Raw genomic sequence first — 25,606 nt, 5'->3', positions numbered from 1 at the left:
AAAACAAAAATCCCTCATTCTGCATACTTGGCGACTGTGAAATATATGCGTATTGTAACCTATTCTATGCTAATGATATGTCAACCAATGTAACTCATATACCTGTCATATTTGCAGAATGAGAAAAAATAAAGAATTAAAAAAAAAAAACAATGATTTTAAACCAATTTAAATAAATTATCGTTTTTAAACAAAACAGCACCTTGTGAAACAGACTTTTTTTGTTACGGTGTATTACTATTTATAATGGTGAAGAGTGTTAAAGGGACACTCCAGTGCCAGGAAAACAATCAATTTTCCTGGCACTGCAGGTGCCCTGTCCCTCCCACCTCCCATCCCCAGTTGCTGAAGGGGTGAAAAACCCTTCAGTCACTTACCCGATACCCCCGCCGATGTCCCTCGACGGTGGTTTCGGGTCGCCGCGGCTCCTCCCCTTCCTTACGTCAGCCGGTGGGCGAGACTGATCCCGCCCGCCGGCCGGGGAGACCTAATGCGCATGCGCGGCAATGCCGCGCCCGCGCATTAGAGCTCTCCATAGGAAAGCATTGAAAATGCTTTCCTATGGGGAATTGAGCGACGCTGAAGGTCCTTACACAACGTGAGGTGGTCCAGTGACGCTCTAGCACAGCTGTGCTATATACACGGCAGTGCCCTCTAGTGGCCCTCTAGAGGAGTAAAGCCTGCAAGGTAATTATTGCAGTTTATAAAAAAAAAAATGCAATAATTACACTTGCAGGGTTAAGGGTATTGGGAGTTGGCACCCAGACCACTCCAATGGGCAGAAGTGGTCTGGGTGCCTGGAGTGTCCCTTTAAGTTCAGCAGTAGAGATGCTACATTGTTCATGGTTTCCACTAAACTGAGTGAATATTACAGCCTAGCAAAATGTTTCACAGATAAAAACAGCTTGCACAATGTTGCTTTTTTTTGCCAAATAGCCAAACTGGAAAAATTAAAAAAAAATCTACTGAGACTGCTCTAAATAAAGTAATTAAAGATCATGGCTAAATCCTATGGCCACTACTCCATAAAAATTATTCTAGAGCGGTCACCTTTTATACGGTTTATCATACTTAACTTCTTCCAACTCTGCACAACCTAGGCCTTGTCAACACTATCCTTTCATAATTTTCTTTAACCCCTTAAGGACACATGACGTGTCTGACACGTCATGATTCCCTTTTATTCCAGAAGTTTGGTCCTTAAGGGGTTAAACGGACCCTCAGTGTCACCTTTTCTGGTAACATGGGAGGTGTTATCTCAGTTGGCGTCCCCCAATGCTCTGACCCCTTCTGTTTTACATTTACACTGACTCTCTTGGCAAACTTATTAATTCTTTTGGAATCAGTACGTACCTTTATTTATAAATGGGGAGCTACTGATTGGCTTAGAGCGTCAGCTGACCGCTGCAGCCTTACCAGCAGCTTCTTGTAATTCCGTTCCTGAAGCTGGATGTTGCCTGGGAGGCTTGGAGACCACCACTTGAGACAGCCTTTGGGGTTTAACCGGTAATGAATTTAGATTAAATTGTTATGGTGACCGGAGTGTTCCTTTAAATGCATTGCCCGCAACTGCCCGTTCTTACCCAAAAAGGGTTTATGAGATTCTACATGCTCTTGTAATTTATTGCATTTATTAATCCCCTCTTATCTTGTCTCTTGAGAAACCATACAGCGTCTACAGTCCATAATTAATGCTGCTGCCAGGCTTATTTCTCTCACTCATCATCAATGGTAATAATGTGCCTTGCTTATTGTTAAACACCCCTTTATATTACAGCATTGCACTATATAAAATCTATATAAAAATGGTAGGTTTCTAATGCTTAAGGTGTGTCAATGGCATGATGAAGGAAGCTAAAGCAACCCAAACCGTAGTCTCTTCTCCAGTCAAAAATAGGATGTACAAATGTAAAGAAGGGAGAAGCGTCCTGGGGTTATAGCACTATATATTTTATTCCTGTTCTAATTAGCACTATATAATCTATTTCTGTTCTTATCCAGATATCACCCAATGAGGACCTCAATATATCCAAGAGTGGGGATTAAACCATTTCAATGTATTCACTGGAAACCATTGAATAGTGACTGTAAATGTATCTACTCACCCAACGTGCATTATTAGACATACTACACTATATAGCTGTCTATTCTGTTTGTTCTTTCATACCTCCCAGACCAACTCCAAAGGCTGCAAGTAGCAATGCCACAATGGACAAGGCAGTACTTCTCATTTTGAGAAATGATGTGCTTCCATATTTGCAATTCTTGTTGGATTGCTTGCCATTGGGGAGGCATGAGAAACCAATTATACAAACCATCCCAAGACATAGGTGCGGCTGGCCATATTACAGTATGACATTCAGCCAGTGAATGAAGGAAAGCAGTAAAAATCCAGAAATCACAGCTGGCCACATCTGTGAGCAAGGCCAGCACAGGGCGCTCTCATTGCCCACATGCTGTTCCCCCCACGCCCAGCACTCTGCCCGACTAATGGATGCCAAGGTTTGAGCCCTAGTGGTTCAGACTCACCGGTCCAGTGAGCTCAGTAGCGGATTCTGGATGGAATATGAGACCGGAAATGGACGAGCCCCGGGAGGAAAGAAGCAGCTGCACAGAGAGCGACTACGGAAAGCCAGCGGCGGTCTGACAGCACAACCACCTGCGTTCCAAACACCGGAAATACGCATTATCTTGCGTTCCACGTGCAGGAAGCGATAAGTCTATCAGCTGTCATTTTGCGTTCCAAGCGGAGGAAGTGAGAGTTCTCTGCTGCGCTATAGCGTTCGGAATGCGCACACGGGCTTTGCAGTGAGGTGTTGGGGATCTGGATCTCGGAGCCAGCTGGAGGTGTGATGCACGGGATGGTACATTAATGAGTGGGAGCTTTTATCTTCTGACACGGCGTCTGTTATAATGTAAAGGTCTGTGTGTGTGTGTTACATACGGCTGGAAACACATGTATAGTGACCTTTATACTGTAACAGGAGACTGAAAGGGCTGTCAGCATGTCTGATAAAGTGTGAGAGTATGTATACTGCTAACAAAGGCTCACTTATATTATATATTGCATAGTGCTGGGACATGTCCAGGATTATTACTGAACTGCACATTATGAGGAATTCTCTGGGAAACTGCATATAGAAAGGACAACTGTTACCTCAAAGCTGTTTTGTTTTAAATAATCCTTTCATCAGATTTTGTAAGTGGTGTGTGTTAAAGTCAGTGAGAAAACTGAAACGTCTAATGTACTGTCTGTATTATGGATTAATACAATAATAACTTCACACAGAAAGAAAGTCCAGTGAGTGCTCTTTTTTATTTTTAGAATTAGAATAAAAAATAAGTGTGTGTGTGTGTGTGTGTGTAAAAATAATTAGAAAAAAGTATCCATACGTTTTTCTATATGACCGGATCCTTCATCCTCACACCTTTTGGTCGGACAGTGTTTGACAATATAAAGTTAGTCTCTGTGGTGTTCCCTGTTTCACTCCCTGCACACAAAAAAGCTATTTCCTTTCAAAACATGATTATGTTTAAAAAAAACGTTTTTTGAGTTCACAGTTGTCCTTTAAGACTAAAATTGCTGAGCTGAAAGATATGTTCAGTTCAGCTTTGTGGGGGGGACAGGTAAAATACAGAATTTAATGCTGGTATTAAATTGACTTATACATATACTGGGATTTAGTAAAAAGGTCTGAAGTACACTGCATTCTATGTTTTATCCTGCAGGATAATTGGTGAAGTTAAACTCTCTGTATACTGCCTCTGCTTTGGAAAAAAATAGTTATAGAATACATCCTGGAAATGGCAGAACGTGGCGCACACATCACAACAGCTTCTCCAGGAGATGATCGTCCATCTATTTTTGAGGTGGTAGCCCAGGAGAGTTTAATGGCAGCTGTAAGGCCAGCTTTGCATCATGTTGTCAAGGTTAGTGACATGTTGCTATGGGTGAGTTGGTGAAAACACGTGTGCACCATATGAGCAGACAGTTCTCCCTCTTGGATTATACAGTTACTTTTCATTTCAGAAGAAGTGATTTTCCTTAAATTATAGTGTATATTCCAATGTTCAGAAATCTGGTTTGCTTAAATGGAAATTTTTATTAAAGGGACACTATAGTCACCAGAATATCTATAGCTCAATGTAGTTGTTCTGGTGAGTATAATCATTGCATTCAGGCATTTTAATGCAAACAGGCAGTGTTTTACATTGCCCCTAGGGACACCTCCAAGAGGCCACTGGAGGTGCTTCCTGGCTCAGTGCTGCACAGTAGGAAGCACTGCCGTTCATCGTCTTCACGGTCTGCATGGAGACGCTGGATTTACCTCATAGAGATGCATTGATTCAATTCATCTCTATGAGGAGGTGCTGATAGGCCAAAATAGTGTTTGGCCCCGCCCCCTTGCCAATTTTAGCCAATCCAATGCTTTCCCCACGGGAGAGCATTGGATTGGTTAAAACTCGGCAATTGTGATTATGTCACCAAGGGGGCGGGGCCAGTGCTGGTAGACCAGTGCAGTGCTGGAAATAAGGTGAGTTTTAATTGCTTTAAGGTGGCTAAGGGGGGGAAAGCCACCTTATGGTGGGTTTAGCACTATAGGATCAGGAATACATGTTTGTGTTCTTGACCCTTAAGTGTTCCTTTAAACATGACCTTGGTATGAAAAATGTATGAAATGTATCTGGAGCACAGTCTATTGTGTATCTGGGCTATATATATATTAACACTTAGCTTACTTTACTAATTCTGATTTGAGATGTCATGTTTCTTTATCTGGATCGTCATCTGTGTAGTTCAGATACGGAGTACCACAATTTCTATAATCCATTTAAGATCATTTTCCCAGTACTTTATAAGAAAGTGTACAAATAAACTTTTTGGAACAACTGAAAAAAATCTGTTTTATTTACATATTAAAGGGACACTATAGTCACCCAGACCACTTCAGCTCAATGAAGTGGTCTGGGTGTCAGGTCCCTCTAGGGTTAACCCTGCCTGATGTAAACATAGCAGTTTCTGAAAAACTGCTATGTTTACATCTGGGGTTAAGCCAGCCTCTAGTGGCTGTCTTCCGGACAGCTACTAGAGGCGCATTGGCAATGATTGAGGCTTATTATGCCTCAATCACGCAGAGCGTCCATAGGAAAGCATTGGAAATTGCTTTCCTATGGACACTTTGAATGCGCGAAGCGGCAGTGCCACGCATGTGCATTCGGTGCCGATGACGTCGGCGGGGGAGGAAAGGTAAGGGAGCCCGGCGGGGGAAAAGGGTGAGTAGCTGAAGGGGCACCCTCAGGGTACTATAGTGTCCCTTTAATAATCTGTAGATTACATTTGAGTGTATTCACTAAATAGTGAACTGTGAGTTAAAATGGAAGTCCTACCTCTAAGTACGTGAATTCAAAAAAAAAAAAAAAAAACATAGCTATGCTATCAATATTATATTTCTTTCTACTATAAAATGACATTTCAGTGCGTGTCCTCTTTTTCTCATATTTCAAAGTGCAGATTTCAATAGAAATTGACATTTTTATAAACAAACCTTGTTACATTCTCCAGACTGTCAACCAGACAACTTGTTTTGTTACCTTATGGTTGCCTAAAGTGACACTCCAATACCCAAATTCAAAATAAATAAAAAATCACTGTTTAGCAGATATAACCCCAATAAATAAATTGCATGCATTTAATTATGCATTTTTAATTAGTAGCATATCTAAAAACGCTTGAAAAAGCTGCAGTTTTCATGTTAATTCATAAAAGTGTAAATTTTTAGTGAAATCTGCACTTTTAGTAAAATGGAAAAAGAGGACACACCATTCACACACAAAGCTTTTCAGCAAGCTAAAGTACTTTAGGGGTCTAGAGTGTCCCCTCAACTCAAGAGGCAGTAATTGCTCAGAGCACATGCTTCGCAAAGACTTCTAATTGAAATACAATGGGAAGTCTGTGGCTGGACAGCTTCAGAAAGTTTGGGTTTGGTTGGAAGGGATGACATCTGTAGCTTTTGCAAGCTGTTTTTAGATATACTCCCAATGAAAAATTGATGCATTTCTCATTGGGGCATATCTACTAAACATCTTCACTACCACATTCTTTTGAAAATAAATAGAGCAGGCATACAATTCAGTTTAATAAAAACAGCATGTGTTGCAAGCACTTAAATCATTCTCTTTATTTCATCATTCTTTATAGAAATTGTGGGTGCAGTTAACACATTATTATCCATTGTATCACAATCCTTTTGACAGCTTCGAACAAATTGGTGCAGATGGGCAGATGCGATATGTAAAAATAATTGTTTGTGTTGTGTTTATTTTTTTTTTCCAAATTAAAAGGCATATCAACAAAGGTTTATGTTTAGCTGGAAATAATGTCCAAAGCCTTCTGCCATGCATGCTTTCTGAGGGATGGCTATATGATCTCTATTTGGCAGGTTCTTGCAGAATCCAATCCTGCACGTTATGGCACTTTGTGGAGATGGTTTGATGAGCTTTATACCTTGCTGGACCTACTTCTACAACAGCACTACTTGTCCTGGGCCAGAGCTTCATTCTCTGAAAACTTTTATGGATTGAAGCGGATGACAGAAGGAAGTAAGAGTGGCCTTCGTCCTCTTAGAAGGAAGGAGTACTGGAAGTCCCTGCTTCTTCTGGTACTTGTACCTTACCTGCGGATGAAGCTGGAGAAGTTTGTGAACAAGCTGAAGGAAGAAGAGGATTACTCCATACACAACACAACATCTCTCCGCAAAAGATGGTATAAAGCTATCCTCGTAACTTACCCCTTTGTGAAATTTGCTTGGGAAGGTTGGTTTTTATTCTACCAGCTACGATATATTCTCTGGAATGCCAGGCACCATTCTCCACTACTTAAGATAGCTGGAGTACAGCTGGCAAGATTAACGTTAGAAGATCTACATGCCATGGAGAAGACCACAGCAAATACATCATCAGGGCAAGCTAATGAGAGGTAAGTTGTTGAAGAAAACTAATGCAGTTTAAGTGAAAACCTAAGGTTATTTTATGCTCACCAGATATTATTTATCTGAAAAAGCCCACCTAGGAAAAAGGACAGCTTAACATCTATTTCTTTGCAGACCCAGTTTATACAGCCCTTGTAAAGCTCTCTCCCTGGGTGCACTCCTTTTAATATCTGGGGTTCTCCCCTTATTCCAGGGCTCCACAAATCCCAGGCACCAGGTCGACATGGCGACTAGAAATTTCTCCCCAGTGTCTGGGATTTGCCAGCTCTGCAGGCAATATTGGAGCCATGAGCAGCATAGAGCCAGCCACCCATGGGTGCATTGTAGGTGGCGCGCGATGGAGCAGTACATTGCTTGCAGCTCCAATCTGCTCCCTTGCGCTGTTTAATGATGCTGGTAGCCGGAATATGACGTCACACCGACATTACAGAGAGCGCGAGGGAGCAGATTTGAGCTGCAGGCAAAGTACTGCTCCCTCGCTTGCCGCCTACAATGCCCGGACAGGCGGCTCTATGCTCCTCATGCGCAGGAAGATAATAGCCCCACTGGACCCCAGGCAAAGGGTGGGAGGCTGAGTGGGTTTCAATGAAAAACAAAAATGTGAGTGTGTGTGTGTCTGTCTGTCAGAGTGAGTGTCTGAGTGTGTGTGTGCCTGCCAGAGTGAGCATCTGTGAGCCAGTCAGTGAGTGTGTGTGTGTGTGTGAGCAGACTGCTTGTCAGAGTGAGTGTGTGTGGGAGCGGGCCTGTCAGAGTGAGTGTATGAGCCTGTCAGTGTGCGTGCAAGCCTGTTGTCAGAGTGTGTGCGTTTAGGCACCTGCCCCCCTCCGTTCGCACGAGGAAGGTGTTTTACTCACTTCCCCCCCGCGAACGTTTCGCTGCGGCTGGTCCCACCTCCATGGCTGAGATTATCAAGCTTTAAGATCTCAGCTAAGCCAATGCTTTCCCTCAGGAAAGCATTGGGAGTATTTTGTGCATGCGCAGCATATGTGCCAATCTGCATCTCCTCATAGAGATGCATTGAATTAATGAATCTCTACGAGGAACATTCAGCACCTCCATGCAGAGCTTGGAGACCCTGAACATGGCGCAGCAGTGACCCAGGACTCTCTAGTGGCCGTCAGAGTGACTGTCACTAGAGGTGTTACTAAGCTGCAATGTAAACACTGCCTTTTCGCTGAAAAGGCAGTGTTTACACTTAAAAGCCTGCAGGGACAGGCTATATAGCCACCAGGACAACTACATCAAGCTGTAGTGCTTCTGGTGACTATAGTGGCCCTTTAATAATTGCATTTTTCTCATTGAAAATGACTGGCTACTAACTGTTTTTAGCTGGCTCCTAGATTCCAAACAAATATGTCAAGCCCTGCATTCTTTCATCATTAAGGAGATGACAGTGCTTATATGGGCTTTATAAGGAGATTTAAACAGTTTAGTCTGACAGATTATCAAATCCAAAATTGCTGCTGGGACATAGGATGCAGTTCATCTGCTTGGTTTGGTTTTGCAGGTAAGTGTATTTGTATTATGTGTCTTCTTCTTCTAGTCCTTTTAAACTACCAGGGAGGCATTTCTGCACCCATATATAAAAATCATCACTCTTTTAAATGGTCACAAAGCAAGCTGAAGTGCTTTATTTGCAACAAAAACAGAGACTGTGAGAAATCTTAAAACAGATAAAGCTTAGAGAAACCTCAGTCAGTAGCTTGTCCTTGTTAGTCCACACTCTCAAAAATGTTTCTGTTCACTTGTGCCAGTACAGAGAGAACCTATACAATTTGCATATCAGACTCATCTCACCCATAAAGGCAGTCCAGAACCAAAATGCCAGCTAGTTGACGTAAGTTGATGTAAAAAAAAATAAAAAATATGCAGCAACCCTGGCTATCATATCGGCCTTCTTTGGTTCTCGTCAGCGAAGTGTAACTGATACCCCTCTAGGTTCAGTGAGCACAGGGATTCTATCTTGGATTTTGTTCAGTTTTTTTATCCCTTCTGTGCATATCAGATTTTTTACAGTTCATGTAAGTTTACATGGGCTTATAACCAGCTTTTAACATATTGCTATACCATATGTGTAATATTTGCCTTTTTTGTAGTACAGTGCTTTTACCATATGCAAGATTTTAAAAATATTAGCATACTGCGGTATTTCAGAGTACTATTTATTTTTATTCATTTACACTTTGTAAAAGGTAGCAACACCCACAAATATTTGCTGTTAGTCCATTAAAAATTGATTCTGAGATACTGCAATATTTACATGTTATTTTTGTTCTGGTTCATTGGACAAATTCAGCTTTCTTTATATTTAGTGCCTTGGGCAAGCAATGACAGTGTACAATCTTGCAGAAATACAAAGATTTTTTTTATTTTTTACTTGAAATCAAATTACCAGGGAAAATGACATTTTCTGCAATACACTTTTTTTTTTTTTTTTTTTATCAACGTTGTGCAGTAAATGACAATAATCCTTGTTGCACCACAGACTATAAAAGGAGCATAAAGACTTGTGAGGCTGAGAGGGTATCTTTAATAGCATTTAAAAATTGGGGAAAAATAAACTTGTTCACAGAATATTGCTTTATTCTCATTCTACTGCTGCTAATGGCATTTGGAGAGGGGAATTACCTACTGCACTACGGTCTTTAATCATAGGATAGCAGGATAAACGGAAATACGGTCTTTAATAATAGGATAACACTGTAAGTAACTAAATTACTTTAATTTAATGGGGCGGTATTGGTGTATAACTCAGTCTGATTGCTCAATTATTTGCCATTTAGGAGTCACTTTGTTTATAAAGCCCTAGCCACAATCTTACCTGCAAGTGACTTGCATACGTAGTTTCCATACACATTTCCTTGTAAAGAGAGAACTAATGTTTAAATTTACTTTATTGCAAATTGTGTTTAGTTTAGAATGTCTTATCTCTTGCTCTGTAAATAGCCCTAAAGAGCTTGCAGGAGATAAAAACCATGTAAATCAAACACACTGTGATGTCACATCTGATTGAAATGAAACCATTTTTTTTCACGGAGGCTGTATGAGTCACAGCCAGAGGATGCGTGGCTAAGGCTGCATAAACACAAATAAAAGTATTTTAAAGGAACACTATGGGATCAGAAACACAAACACGTATTCCTGACCCTATAGTGTTAAAAAAACACCATCTGCGCCCCCCCTCCCCAATATAGTAAAGTCTTACCTTTATTCCAGTCTGCAACTGTTTCCTCTGCCCCTGATCTGACTCCTTGGCTGACCTCATCAGAAGTGATTCTCTCAGCCAATTACAATGCTTCCCATAGGATTGGCTGAGATTGTCCAGGCAGATCAAGGGCAGAGCCAGCCCTGGCAATCAGCATTGTGCACCACTGCCCCAGGAAGCACATCAAGCAGCCATATGAGAAGTGGCTAGTGGAGGTATATTTAGGCTGTAATGTAAACTCTGCATTTTCTCTGGAAACAGTGTTTACTGCAAACAGCCTGAAGGGAATGACTATACTCACTAGAACAAATGCAATAAGCTGTAGTTGTTCTGGTGACTATAGTGTCCCTTTAACTCCTAAACGGCAGACAATTGAGTTAAAATGATCTATACCTTAAACCTGCCTCATTATGCTAAAGTTATTTTGATGCTTAGAGGATATCCTTACAGCTAAAAGAAGCAAAACTGGAAAAAATTTCCCAGTCAGCTCTGCTTCATGTTTGGCTACTTTGATCTTTTAATTTGAAATTCCATTTCAGACTATTCTCACTTTAGTAAATGACCTACTGCAATTTCAAGCAATACATTTTGTGTATGTGTGTTTTAGTCTATCTAAATGTTGCAGCTGAATCCTGTGCCTTTTTTTTTTTTTTTTTTGTAGCATGGGTCAACGCATGAAAGACACAATGAAGAAAGTGCTTGGTGGTGTAGCCTTGTCTGTCTCCTCCAGCTTATCACTTGGCGTCTTCTTCCTGCAGTTTCTTGAGTGGTGGTACTCTGCAGAAAACCAAGACACACTCAAGTCCTTGAGTACTTTGCCTGCTCCCCCTCCCCCCATACATTTTGACTTAGAAACATATTCCCCTCTTTTGCCCAAGTTAAAAACTGTGTGCCCACTTTGCCGCAAGATACGAGTCAACGATACGGCCCTGGGCACCTCAGGATATGTATTCTGCTACCGATGTGCATATTACTATGTTAAAACTCACCAGCGGTGTCCAGTGAGTGGCTATCCAACTGAGCTTCAACATCTCATCCGACTCTATACACCTGATGGTTGAACCACAGCATGAACTAAATAGACCACTTCATCTTGATAGACTACTGCTGGCTAACCCTGATTTATAGGTTTAACAGGGCAAGGTTTTAGAGTAAATGTAATAGGCATATTAATGCAAAATACAAGATGAAAACTAGACAGATATGCTGTGTTCCAGACTAAGTGGGTAACTTTGACCCATAATTTTATTATTAACATTAATGTGATTCTTCAGCTTTGAGGTGTCACTTTGAGGGAGGAATGAGACTATCCTATTGCTGCAATTATATTTGGTAAGCTGTGAGAACCAGGGAGGTAGGCAGCACATGAGAACTGTATTGCTAATCCATTTGCCTCTCCCGGTTAAAAAGAAATGCGCTTGAAGTGACAAATCAAAAAGAAATAAGCAAACAAAAATGCTCAATACGAAGTTTGTTTTACTGGAATAGAGATGCAGAGAACTAAAACTCTTATTGCAACAGTTTAATGACAAACCTGAATACGTAAGAGAGAGACTGGACTATCCTATCTAGGGGGTCTTTGTAACCCAAGAAAAATACTAGGATAATGGATGACATTTAACTTGTATCATTAAATCTAATTTCTATTACCAATACATTTATCCAATTTATGAAAAAGTTAAGCATTCCTGACATAATTTGTCAAGAAGATGTGTAACCCCTTAAGGACCAAACGTCTGGAATAAAAGGAAATCATGACATGTCACACATGTCCTGTGTCCTTAAGGGGTTAAAGAGATTCTAGAGTGTTAGGAATACAAATCTGTATTCCTAACACAATAGTGCCCTCCGGTCCTGTCCCCCCCACTCCCCAAGTTTAGAAAGGATTAAAAACCATTTAATCACTTCCCTGAATTCCAGCGCTGATGTCCCTTGGTGCTGGGTCTGCACTCCTTCTCTGACAGAGCTGGAGGGGTGGGGGAGAAATGGATCTAATGCTCATGAGCATTAGGCCTTTCCCACAGTAAAGCATTTGATCAATGCTTTCCTATGGGGTATGAGGTAATGATGCTGGATGTCCTCATGGAGTGCGTGAGTATGTCTGTCGTCACTTAGGGAACCCAAAGTCAGGTAAACTCCCGGAAGCGTCTCTAGAGGCAGTGTTGGTGCTGCAATGTAAACATTGCAGGACTAAGAGGGCCAGGGACATTGCACCAAAACCACTTCAATGAGATGAAGTGGTCTGGGTGCCTATAGTGTCCCTTTAAGCCTGTTGATAAACAGGATAATAGTAGTTTCCATTTAATAATAAAAAACAAAAAAACATTTGTGCTTGGAAAGCAGAAGAGTAGATCCACATGTTTAAAACACAATTTTTTTTTCATTAATATTGAGTTAGAGTGCATAAACTCACTAACATTTCCCAGATTTTAGGGCAACCAAAAGTTAGCTATTGGATATACTATATATATATATATATATATATATATATATATATATATATATATATATATATATATATATAAAAAAAAAAATTCCTTAACGAATTTCTTTTTATTTTAATTAAAGGGAAACTCCAGTGCCAGAAAAACAATCCGTTTTTCTGGCACTGGAGGGTCCCTCTCCCTCCCACCCACCAATCCCCGGTTACTGAAGGGGTGAAAACCCCTTCAGTCACTTACCTGGGACAGCGGCGATGTCCCTCGCCGCTGTCTCCGCCTCCGCGACGCTCCTCCTAATGATTACGTCGGCCGGTGGGCGAGACTAATCTCGCTCACCGGCCGAGGAGACCTAATGCGCATGCGCGGAAATGCCGCGCATGCGCATTACGTCTCCCCATAGGAAAGCATTGAAAAATCATTTCAGTGCTTTCCTATGGGGTTTTGAGCGACGCTGGAGGTCCTCACACAGCGTGAGGACGTCCAGCGACGCTCTAGCACAGGAAACCTGTGATAGAACCCAGGAAGTGACCTCTAGTGGCTGTCTAATAGACAGCCACTAGAGGTGGAGTTAACCCTGCAATGTAAATATTGCAGTTTATGAAAAACTGCAATATTTACAGTTGCAGGGTTAAGGGTAGTGGGAGTTGGCACCCAGACCACTCCAATGAGCAGAAGTGGTCTGGGTGCCTGAAGTGTCCCTTTAACATGCTCTGCATGACACACAGGGCAAAGCATGTGGATTAATTAACCACTACACTATTGCTGAAAAAAAACAAACCACTGAGCAAGTCTGAGGCATCAAGGAATAGCGAAGTTACATAGTTACCTCTGTAGCTTCCCTAAATGTGGGGGTTTTATTGTTGGCATTATTATAGCACCAAGAGCTCAACCCACCTAATCAAGGACCACCTGGTGAGCAATCATGTGGGTAAACAGTGTGTTGGGGGCGCTGCCTTAGTTAGCATTTATTTTGTACTTTAGAATGAGAGAAAATACATTTATATGTGCATACCTTTGCTCTGCCAGTGATTAAGGGGACCTACTGCGTAGAGTTCATGTTGCCACTAAATTAAGGGTACTTTTGCACACGCAACCACCTATGCATTTCCATACATGTGACCTATTAAACTTATATGCAGAATTAAACCATACAGTTATCACTTTGGCCTAAAATTGTTATAGTTCTTAATTTAATTCATTGGCTTAAGTGCTTTGGCTAATCCCAAATTGTTAAGGGGCAGTCTAAGCATCATAATCACAATGTGATGTTGTATTGGTTACGGTGCTGCAGGGCTGTAGTGGTTACCCTCAGGTATCCATGGACTGCTTGCCTATTGCTAATGTGGATTTTCCACTTTTCACATGTTCATGTGCTCAACCTATAACAGTTAATGTAATATAATATTGTTAAACATGAAAGTAAAAATTCCACTTTAACAAAATAACAGGAGGCCTTAATTTTTGTCAAATCATTGGAAAATGGTTCGATCTAGAACGGAGAAACAGCATCTGCAGTGTAACACCACACAGTGGTTATGGTGCTTAGGTCTTTTAATAATTCCTTATATGGAGACTTGCTGCTGTATAAGACATTCCAACATCACTGTTATAACAATGATAGTAAAATGCACAATTGTTCCTATCTACTGTTTTGCGGTCATTAAAATTGTTAACTTCTATTATGTTATTTCATGTGTATGCACTTACTACAACCACAGCTGAGTTGGGACTGGTATTTGCCACGTCCCTGTTTATTATATATGGTTATTGCTACAAATTGGTATCTTATCTGCCTCAAAAACAGGTTTCTCTGCCAGCAATTACTATTTATCACGCTTAAGAATCGTGTATTTATATTAGTCGTTTCATTTGTATACTACATTTATTTTTGTTTTACATATTTAAGTTATGCATTTCATAGACATTACCAGTTGTGAAAAACTGAAGACTTAAGAAAAAGAAAAGGATCTACGGCATGCTTCAGCTCTGGTATGTATGAATCTAGCTGCTACCCTCCATCATAGGGCTTATACATGGAACGTCCACCCTAGATCAATATCACCTCCCTGGCTGCAGGTTTAAATCACAAGCTAAGGTCAAGGGGACTTTGGTGGAGTAAAGGCATATCTTGATTGTCCAATCCCCAGCTTTCTGAACAGAATGGATTAGAAATCATAGTCTACCTCTACATACAGTGAAAGCTACAATCTCACTTGAGCATCCTACCTGTCAGAGTGGCTGAGTGGAGCTACATTGTATGCTGAATCATTTTTCAACTGGTGACCTTGACTCCAAAATGCTGTCCAACGTATTCTATGACTAAATGTAGGGCCTCTAATTGGGTATTGTGGGATGATGAAAATTGTATTGTTCATTTAACCTATTTCCCAACATTCTCTTATAGGGTATACTGCTGGGCCCATGTAAAAAAAAATAACACAACTAAGGCTAAGGTTTAGACACTTTTTTTTTTTAAATAAAGAAAACGTTTTCCTAGTCCCTTGATAACTAATATCATCATTCCCTTTATTCATTTTATACACAACCTCTATAGTTTTTCTAGTTCTGTAATATTTTTTTTAAAACTGGTTTCAAAAATTGCACTGCATATTCAAGGTGGGGTCTTACCATTGATTTATGGAGAGGCAAAATTAGAATTTGATTGTGACTCAACCTTTTTGTGCATGATTGTGTCATACTAAACTTTACAATGGCAGCATTGCAGACTGTTGCCTAGTTTGCGGTCTGATTGTCCCAAAGTTTTTTTTTCCCATTTGAAGGGACTCAACAGGGTTAGAACCACTACAGCTTGTGCACTGGTTCTGGGGCAAAGATCTTGTCCCTGCAGGCTGAACAGTTAAACACTGCCCTTTATGACACTCCAGCCCAATGCCACCTCTAGTGGGACTTCCTGGATATGGTCCTACAAAGATTGCAGGGCCAACGTTCAGCCTCCCCCCTAATCTGCATAGATATGCTGAACACTACACATGAAGACTCTTTTATTCAATGCATCTCTATGATGTCTGCAGCACAGTGATTGTCACGCATGTGCACTAGCCTCACAATCCCTATGAGGAAGGATTGGTGTGGCTGAGATCACTAGTATTGCAATCAAAATGATCAAATTAGGTAGACCAACACTCAAACGTTAGGAATACAGGTTTGTATTTAACGCTATAGTGTTCCTTTAATGTTATCTTTAACTGAACCCCCTCTTAATGTAATACATTTCATGTTGGTTCCTTATTCTAAAATGTCTGGCTTTGCACTTGTAGGTTCCATTAAAAGAACAAGATTTTTCTTTTAAAAATCAACTGCTTTCAGTTTGTACCTTTTCGTGGATCTGTATCAACACCTTATCATTAGCATAGCTGAAATGTATTGTACCAATGTAAATAGTTTATTTTTAAATCTACTTTATTCCTTCCACCATGCACTCCTAATCCCTTGCAACTTGGCCATGTTCCTGTTTATACACATTCAAAATTATAACATGTATCTGCTTTGACAATGTTGATGGAAATGGTATGTGTGTAGGAGTCAATATTGACTGGTCATGGCTACCTATTCCCTCATTAAAGCCAACTGGCACAACCTCTCCATCACATGTAGTCTCAGCTGCATTAGTTTAATGCCCATCAGGCAGAGAGCTGTCAAAGTGGTGCAGAGTTACAAAAAGAGCATATGCCACTTAAACATGGATACTTACACCTTTGTAACATCAACATAATTTGGATACACTTTCCACCCCAACAGAGAGACCGAAGTGTTGCCTTGTTATACAAAAGGCAGCGTATATTTAGTTGCACACTTACCGTATATACTCGAGTATAAGCCGACCCGAATATAAGCCGAGGCCCCTAATTTTACCCCCAAAAACTGGGAAAACGTATTGACTCGAGTATAAGACTAGGGTGGGAAATGCAGCAGCTACTGGTAAATTTCTAAATAAAATTAGATCCTAAAAAAATTATTAATTGAATATTATTTACAGTGTGTGCGCGTATGAGTATGTGTTGGTGGGGGTGGGCATTTTGATTGTTATATTATTAATCATTTGATTAATTATTATTTTTTAATTTTTTTTTTTTATTATTATTATTAGTTTTTTCGTCCCCCCTCCCTGCTTGCTAGCTGGCCAGGGAGGGGGGCTCTTACTCCCTGGTGGTCCAGTGGGATTGGTAGCTCAGTGGGGGGAGAGGGGGGCTGGCAGGGAGCTGTAACTTACCTGTCCTGCAGCTCCTGTCAGCTCCCACTATAAGTCTCGCGAGAACTTACACTGGGAGCTGACCGAGGTGCTGAACGGACGGCGCGGAGGAGGAAGCTGACAGGAGCTGCAGGACAGGTAAGTTACAGCTCTGACAGCCCCCACAGCCCCGGTCTGTATTATGGCAATGCAAATTGCCATAATACAGAGTATTAACTCGAGTATAAGCAGAGTTGGGGTTTTTCAGCACAAAAAAAGTGCTGAAAAGCTCGGCTTATACTCGAGTATATACGGTACTTACATTTTATATAAACAGAAAGTATTTTGCTTAAGATTAGAGGCTGTGCAAAAATAGGGATATTACCTTCTCCTGCACCAAAATGGACAGCACTGTATATATTAAAAAAAAAAAAAAAAACACCTTAAATAACCACTACAGTGTCAGAAAAACTAACTTGTTTTCCTGGCACTATAGAGTCGTTAGGTCGCCCCCCCTCCCGTCGGGCTGAATGTGTTAACCTCTTCAGCCACTTACCTTTCTCCAGCGCCAGGGAACACTCCACCCCCTGCCGACGGCAGATCTGCATGTGCGGCAAGAGCCACGTGCACGCATTCAAACAGCCCATATGAAAGCATTTCTCAATGGTTTCCTATGAACATCCAGCTCTTCTCACTGTGAGAAGCGCCTCTAGCGACAGTCAATGAAACAGCTACTAAAAGGCTGGATTAACCCTATTGTAAACAGCAGTTTTTCTGAAACTGCTATGTTTTCAGCTGCAGGGTTAACCTTAGAGGGACCTGGCATCCAGACCACTTCATTGAGCTGAAGAGGTCTGGGTGCTCATAGTGGTCGTTTAACAGAATCTGCATTGTTATTTACTGAATGGATAATCAGGTTTTGCAGATTTCCATTGTATGGAATTGAGTAATGTATAGTATAAATGTACTATATGATTATTTGTAGCCATTACATGGTTTGTTTGCTGAATGATGTTATATCTTCAGTATTGACTGTCTCACTACTGTATCTTACCTAAACCGTCAAGGCAGTACAAAATCCCTCCAAAGGCTCTGTGAACACATCATGTCTTGGACTCATAGAATTAGTCAATTTCAGCAACCTACATAAAAGGATCACACATCATAGTAGCAGACAATCTGAGCAGGTAATGATGATCACAGACTGAATGGTCCCTTCATCCTCAAACATTCAAGATGCTAGTCAGAAGGTTTGGTCTACCAGAAATGGACCTTATGGCTAACAGGCAGAACACAAAAGTAAAAAATGTTGCTTCCATTGTGAAAAAGGAGCTCCCTCTAGTTTGTGACGGATTATCAATACCTTGGAAATTCAAGATGACGTACATCTTCCCTCCAGTTGTGTTAATAGCTCGGATTGTTCAAAAAAATACATGCAGACAAGGCAAGGATTTTACCAATTCTCCCATGCTGGCCAAAAAGGAGCTGATTTTCAGAAATCAATCAGATGGCGGTCTCTCATCGATTTATTCCTTGCTCTCCTACCTTACTGGAAAACACAGACGTCCCTATAGCAACATTGAGGATGTTGCGATTGACGGTTTGGCTGCTGCAAGGGTAGTTCTCAAAGAGCAGGGTATTTCAGATTCCATCTGTGACACCCTCCTTTCTTCAACTCAAAATTCTACCACCAGGATTTACCTTAGGATCTGGCAAAAATGTTTACAACGGTGCTTGTCAAGGGATTATGAGGATGATTGGTCATCCATTCCACTAATCCGGTTTCGACTCAGGCCTTAGTGTCTCATCCCTTAAAGTACAAGTTTTGGCCCTCATTCATTTCATGGTCAAAGATTTGGCATCTATTAGGCTTATTCATAGATTCTTAACCCCTTAAGGACCAAACTTCTGGAATAAAAGGGAATCATGACATGTCACACGTCATGTGTCCTTAAGGGGTTAAAAAAGACAGAAAATAGCTGTTTGCAATTCTAAATATGCAAGAGCTTGTTCAAGAGGATCTCTAAATTGTTTGAAGCACTGCTTCTAATCTTAAGGAAAAAAACAAACTTGTCTATTCCCTTTAGAGACAGTGCAACACTAGGTATTAACAAGCAATCATTTTATGCCAGGAAAACCTCACAACTACTTGAGTCACCCTGCACCCACAAACTGTTCTCTGAGGCCTATAAGTCTAACCAGTAAGGTTTTGCAAATCTGGATAGAACATGCAGCTGCTTTGCATATATGAGCTAGAGTAGTGAAAGCCAGAGTGTTCCTTTTGATAGGGTCATAAGAGAAAACAACTTCTCTTGGACGAGAAAGATATTGTGATTACTTTTGCCTTGTTGCAGATAATCTGTAAAACTCTTTGAAACCAGGGAATTGATGAGGCATCTAGGAAATCTGGATTGTCTGAGCCGTTGCTTGAGGCAAATTTCTTGTCTTTCCTGTTGAAGCGAGGCCATAAGATCTACTTCTGGTTTGCCGAATAAAAAAAAAAAAAAAAAAAAAAAAAAAAATAAATAAATCAGTGACGATGGCTCCTGGAACTGAAGCGCCAGAAGAAAATGCAAGGGACAGGTTCAGGTAAATAAATTTTACCTTTACATGCCCTCCCCAACATTACCACCATTGGGGTTTTACCGTGTTTCCCTGAAAATAAGACCTACCCCGAAAATAAGCCCTAGCCGAATTTTCGGGGTGGGCTGCAATATAAGCCCTACCCCGAAAATAAGACCTAGGCATTTTACCTTTGCGGCCCGGCGGGACTTCCTTCTTCTATGAGGAGGGGGAGGAGCGTTGCGGGTCGCGTCATCGCGCAGCGTGATGACGACGTGCGCAGCGCCGTCAGTCTGCCTTCACGGATCTTCAGCGGAAGGATCCATTCCGGGCGGTGAGGCACCCAGTGGTCGGACTCTTTGAACTGTGAGTAGATATTTTATGTCTGGGGGTGGATTAATTAGAGGGGGTGGATTAATTAGAGGAGGGGTGGATTTATTAAAGGGGGGGTTCAATGTACATACCTTTACCGTAAATAAATAAGCCCTACCCTGAAAATAAGCCCTAGTGGGTTTTTTGTGACTAAAATTAATATAAGACCCGGTCTTATTTTCAGAGAAACACGTACCAATTCTGCAAATTCCCCAGACTGGCACTTAAAGTCCGATACAGGGGTTACAGATGACTGAGCCACTTGATAAGTTGCTTTCCTTAGCTCAAAGTTTGTTGGAGACTGGAACCAAAACAAGAAACATCAGACACAGGCTGACTGCAGGATGTACAGATAAGGCGTTTGAACTTGGACAGACATGTTCATTTTACTACAGGGTTTAGGATATGACATACTAGAACGACAAATACCCAACTAAACAGAAGAAAAAGACCTAAAGCAAAAAAAGACTTCCATTGTAAGGCCTCAGGATATACTGGAGGGCTGGTGAGAACACAGCTACGACAGAGCTGAACACCCAACTGCCTAGTTGTGACTGGGTATATAAATACAGAGTCTTCAAGACCTTCCTGTTTCAATTTGGCACTAAAGTGCACTAATCGTTGAGATTTTTTTTCCCCATGCAGTCTTACCTATTTTGCAGAGAAAGAAGTTGATATCCCTAAAGATGCACTGCCACTAGTCTGGGTGTCAAATGCTTTAATAAATAAATATTTTTTGTAGTATTTGATTCCACTTACTTTCCAAGCACTGTAAACCACGACAATTAATGGTAGTCAGAGGTCAAAAAGGTCACGTCCTATGCCAAGAGCAATATACAAAAGCTGCTCTCCACTGCTTGATGTGGACAGGGTATCAGCAAGCACAGGACGTCTTAACTCTACATGCAGGCAGGAACTGCCTTTAGTGGTGCTGGATGTGGGCTGGTATATGATCAGTATGTTTCTACACCTCTTTGAAATGCCAGGCGTAGGAAAGGGAGGTTTAAAGTAAAGTGGGTTGAAATTTTGAGCTCTGCAGTAATTATGCAACTTTGAGCATCTCACTGCCTAGGGTTATCCTAAAATCTGCACCTAAAATAGCAAGCCAGAATAAATAAAGACAAAAAGAACAAACATAAGATTAAATTGATTTATTGAAGAGTTTCTATATAATATACTACAGAAAATGCATATATTTAAACAAAATGGTGTTAAAAAAATTCCAGTAGTATAACACTAACACCTGTGTGGTATCCTCTAAACCCACACCAAATAAAACAAACTATTGTATGTAATTTTTATAAAATGCATATAAACCATGGTGTCAACATCTTCCTTACAATAGATTAGAAAATACAGAGAAAGAAAAACAAAATCATACTTTAAAAGTAGTTTGATTTGTGGAAGCCATTGTTCTAATGGTGTCTATCTTCAACTCCTGGTACTTCCATAAGTCTAAGTCACAGGAACATACAAGACCATAGTCCTCAAAACACAATTTGTCAAATTTGAACTTTACCATAAGACATTTGTCTTCGATCTCTTCTGAAACCCAAATGCAATCAATACGACCATTTCATAAAAGCTGTATATTTCTAGAACGAATCCGAAGTGACTGTTTTTACAGATGCTACAAAGAGGAAGCAAGCAAAACTGGGTAGTATGTTAGTAAAAGTGTCTCTAGGCAACAAATTATGCATTTGACCAGGGGGATGCTTTGCAACAAGGCAAGTAGAAGATTATTGCCAACAGTGGCAGTACAAATATACTCACATTAACAAGCCACTCTGTTTGAAAGTATGGCCTATCAGTTTCAGTGCAAGAGGTTGCTTGCTTTTGCAAACACCCATCATGCTCTATGAGATCCCATCCAAGGCTGGTGGTACTTAAAATATTTCACAAAAGCTTTTTAAAATAAGTGCTTGCCTCACTATTGTGTTATGTCAGATGTATAATCCTTATAAACCTCAACCAGCTTGGACACTGACACTTATTTACCAGCAACCAAGCCAATTCTTCAGGATCAGTGTATTCAGGAGAAGCACAGACAATGTATCCAGGGACACTACTTGTGTTCAAATAGGTTCACTTAACTTTTTACCAGCAAAGGAAGGAGGACAGAGATTACAACAGAATATAAATTAAAGTCACTGCACTATAGGGGTTCCCTTTAAGGGATGTCTTGAATGATAGGCAAGGAACAAAAATTGTAAATGAAGAACACTGCTTATCTCATTAGCTAGAGGATTGTTAACTTATAATAACTCACCTTATGGATGTAGAGTAATAATGCCTCTAAGAAAAACTTCATTCGTCTCCTGTTCAGCACATGTACTACAATATACTGGAAACAAGCACATGCAGATGTCCTGGAACACAGATCCAACAAAACCTGGATGTTTTAGGACAAGGGAAAAGGGCACATTAGAAAAATAAAATAAAAAAACAGTGGCAAAAAAAAAAAACAACAAAACCAAAACAAGCAGTTATTTTGCTGAAAATTCAGTCCTGTTTACATTAGCAAATACATCAGCGACTTTAGTAGGTGTATAATCAAAACTCTCATTCCCTTATAGTCAAGACTGGCAATCTTGTTAACAATATTCAGCTCAGAGAGAAGATTAAGTGATCATATCCTGGTCAGTGCATGTAATCTAGCAATACCAGGTCAGATTTTATCTGGCTCATCACTGCTGAAGGGATTGAAAGTAAATGTCAGTTATGAGTTAGGTAAATCCATGTCCTTATCCAACCTCATGCAAATACCCCCACCCACCATTGTGTACTAGGCTACTTGAATTTTTTCAGTAAAATTAATTTTTCTGATAGTGTTTTTTTAATAATTGCAAAGTCCCTTGAGTGCTTCTTATGTGAAGAAATATATTTTAACATTATATCTATGTATATGCCTTCATGCATATTCTACATTGTTGAATGAGAGTACATGAATTCTTAATCTGTGTCTTTTTAGTAAACTGCCCTTTCTAGCGCCGTCTGGTTCACCTTCCCCTTGCAATCAGAGTGCCTGCAAAGGGGTTGTTTTCCCCATACCTACACTTCTTGCATTATTTTTTTGCATGAAATTAACCTCCCGTGTCTACTGCCTCCCCCTCGTCAGCCTGTGGATTCGTTCTGTGCCATGAAAATGGGCCAATCATTGGGAGAGGACTGTGCAAAGCCCATATGACATCAAATGGAGGTATGGGAATCAGCAATCATTGCGATGGATTCCAAGTAAACTTTTGCAGGCTATTCTGCAAATCGAGGGGAAAACCTACTCCATTGTACCCAATAGAGACTTTTACAAATCGGTCCCGCCCCCCCCCCCCCCCGCCCCGCCCCCTCATAAGATCAAGTGGAACTTCAATTATTTGCTAGAGCTACCGAGTGGGGGACAATCCCCAGTTTATGCACTGCAGCACTTTGATACACAGCACTGGAGGACATGAATCCCAACTGGATTAGAGCAGCCAACAGCAGCTCCTGCCCTTGACCGGTACCTGCCAAGTCCCCACAGAAGAAGGCTCACCCTCATGCAAACAGACCACACACACACACAATATCAAAAGCAGCCCCATATATACAAAAACACACAAAGTGTGATCAAATCACAGCACACATTTATAGGTATACAATATTACAAGCTACTCATGAACGTGTACTGTACAACGGTAGAACACACAAATATGTGTTCTATTATTGTACAGTACACGCTCGGGAGTAGTTTGTAATATTGTATACTACAAACTATTGATGAATAACAAGCACATTACAACATACACATAATCTAAAAAAATAAAAGCCAGGACCGCGTCCCGGAGCGTCAATGGATAGAGAGCTTATTTTGGCACAGTGCTAATAAAAAAGGCTGCCTACCCCGTCCCATACAGATCCAGCGATTCAGGAAGATCCAGGACACGATTTAACTTACAAACTATGACTCCCATAGGCCCTAACCCCCAGCTAACAATCAATGGGATTTAATCCCCAATGCCGCCTCCATTACACTCCCAGTGTAGCCCAGCTCAGCCACAGCCGTTTGCCATTCACAGCAATGTATTTCAGTAAAATAATACAAATATAACCCATGACCAGTCGCTCACCTTTGCCCAGCTCCGCGTTACTCCCAGCCATCACACCACGTGCGACCGACACGGCTTATAACCAGCATGGCCTCTCCCTCCCCGCTATACATCATACCCGCCCCCCGCACGGCGACACGTGATTGGCCAGGCCGGTACATGGCCGAAGTTGGACACTAGCCCCGCCTCTAAACCAGAAGTAGCTGTGCGCGATCCCAGCGCGCTAAAATCAAATCTGACAACTGGGAGCGAGAGCTGACCGCGCCTGCCCGGTTTCCGCAAGCTGTCACCGGCTGATACACAGCGCGCACACTGTGCGACACCGAGTAAGTTATTGTTGTTGTCAGCGGGCTGTGTCATCTGATGGGCACGGAATCTGACAAAAGGGAATGATGACATGTCACACATGGTGTGTCCTTAAGGGGTTAAATGGACAAACCACAGAATGTGACCACTAGCTGTGCAACCAGATAAACAAAATACACACCACACACCACACAATAGAGACTCAGAAATTCATGCTGCACCAGCTAAAGAAAAACAAATAACGGTATGTAATGGGGGTAAATAAGGGTTGTGGGACTTGGAAGGGACGTTTTTGATGGCAATTGACTTTGGCCAAAAAATATACTTATTTTATGAAAGGGATACTTTCAGTTTTTTTTTTTTACTAAATACCAATTGGTTTCACTAAAGAGATAATGATCTGAAATTTAAAGGAATACTCTAAGTACCAAAACAACTTTAGCTTAATGAAGCAGTTTTGGTGTATAGATCATGCCTCTGCAGCCTCACTGCTCAATCCTCTGCCATTTAGGAGTTAAATCCCTTTAGTTTCGGTTTCTGCTTCCCTATGCACACCTCCCGACTGTGACTCACACAACCTACATGAAACAAAATGGTTTCATTTATAATCAGACCTTAAACAAATTATTCAGGCAGTGGCGTACATACCAGGGTCGCAGGGGTCGCGGCTGCGACCGGGCCCGGCCGCCCCTGCGACCCGGTATGTATGCTCTGGGCCAGCCTCTTCTCCGGGGGGGCCCAGGAGCCGGCCACCTCCGGGCCCCCCGAGGCTGGCCCTGCTTACACCCGGCAGGCAGGCTGGCCGGTGCGCGAGGGAGCACTCTCCCCTGAGTGCTTCCTCTTCAGCTCCCTCGCGCACCGCAATGATACCGGAGCCGGAAGATTACGTCATCTTCCGGCGCCGATATCAGTACGCGGCGCGCGAGGGAGCTGAAGAGGAAGCACTCAGGGGAGAGTGCTCCCTCGCGCACCGGCCAGCCTGCCTGCCCGCCGGGTGACCGGTCCCCCAGGAGCCCAGCAGCACCACTGGACCCCAGGGAATCCCCTCAGCACTCCAAAAGGTAAGGAGGCTGGGGGGATTAAATTAAAAAATAATGTGTTAGTGTGTGTGTGTTAGTGTGTTAGTGTTACTCTGAGTGTTACTGTGAGTGTTAGTGTTACTCTGAGTGTTAGTGTTACTGTGAGTGTTAGTGTTACTGTGAGTGTTAGTGTTACTGTGAGTGTTAGTGTTACTGTGAGTGTTAGTGTTACTCTGAGTGTTAGTGTTACTCTGAGTGTTAGTGTTACTCTGAGTGTTAGTGTTACTCTGAGTGTTAGTGTTACTCTGAGTGTTAGTGTTACTCTGAGTGTTAGTGTTACTCTGAGTGTTAGTGTGTGTGTGTTAGTGTGTTAGTGTGTGTGTTAGTGTGTTAGTGTTAGTGTGTTAGTGTTAGTGTGTGTGTTAGTGTTAGTGTGTGTGT

The 25,606-nt window shown here is 41.5% G+C and overlaps 2 protein-coding genes and 1 non-coding gene across 4 annotated transcripts in view; 1 reads left to right on the top strand and 2 right to left on the bottom strand.

The window, feature by feature from the left end:
* Positions 1 to 2,642, bottom strand: part of AP2B1 (adaptor related protein complex 2 subunit beta 1) — a 113,863-nt gene extending 111,221 nt beyond the window's left edge. The window contains exon 1 of the mRNA XM_063456628.1: positions 2,530 to 2,642. The gene's annotated coding sequence lies outside the window, so the exon portion shown is untranslated. The remainder of the gene's footprint in view (positions 1 to 2,529) is intronic.
* A 78-nt stretch (positions 2,643 to 2,720) lies between these two features.
* Positions 2,721 to 12,626, top strand: PEX12 (peroxisomal biogenesis factor 12). Of its 2 annotated transcripts, none has more exons than XM_063456645.1 (4): positions 2,721 to 2,847; positions 3,730 to 3,930; positions 6,441 to 6,976; positions 10,856 to 12,626. In XM_063456645.1, the coding sequence occupies exons 2-4, from the start codon at positions 3,805 to 3,807 to the stop codon at positions 11,253 to 11,255; spliced, it is 1,062 nt and encodes a 353-aa protein (XP_063312715.1). In that variant the 5' UTR covers positions 2,721 to 2,847; positions 3,730 to 3,804; the 3' UTR covers positions 11,256 to 12,626. The 2 variants fall into 2 exon arrangements, with proteins under 2 accessions (XP_063312715.1, XP_063312707.1); XM_063456637.1 differs by having other exon boundaries at positions 2,721 to 2,864.
* Positions 12,627 to 22,363: 9,737 nt separating this feature from the next.
* On the bottom strand, positions 22,364 to 22,453 carry LOC134576831 (Z30 small nucleolar RNA). The gene has a single exon (XR_010085879.1). It is a non-coding gene; the product is annotated as a Z30 small nucleolar RNA (small nucleolar RNA).
* Positions 22,454 to 25,606: the final 3,153 nt, after the last annotated feature.

The sequence above is a fragment of the Pelobates fuscus genome, chromosome 1, assembly GCF_036172605.1.
Source record: "Pelobates fuscus isolate aPelFus1 chromosome 1, aPelFus1.pri, whole genome shotgun sequence".
NCBI lineage: Eukaryota > Metazoa > Chordata > Amphibia > Anura > Pelobatidae > Pelobates > Pelobates fuscus.
Note: the sequence above shows the minus strand (reverse complement) of the source record. Positions and strands in the feature narration are given on the sequence as shown.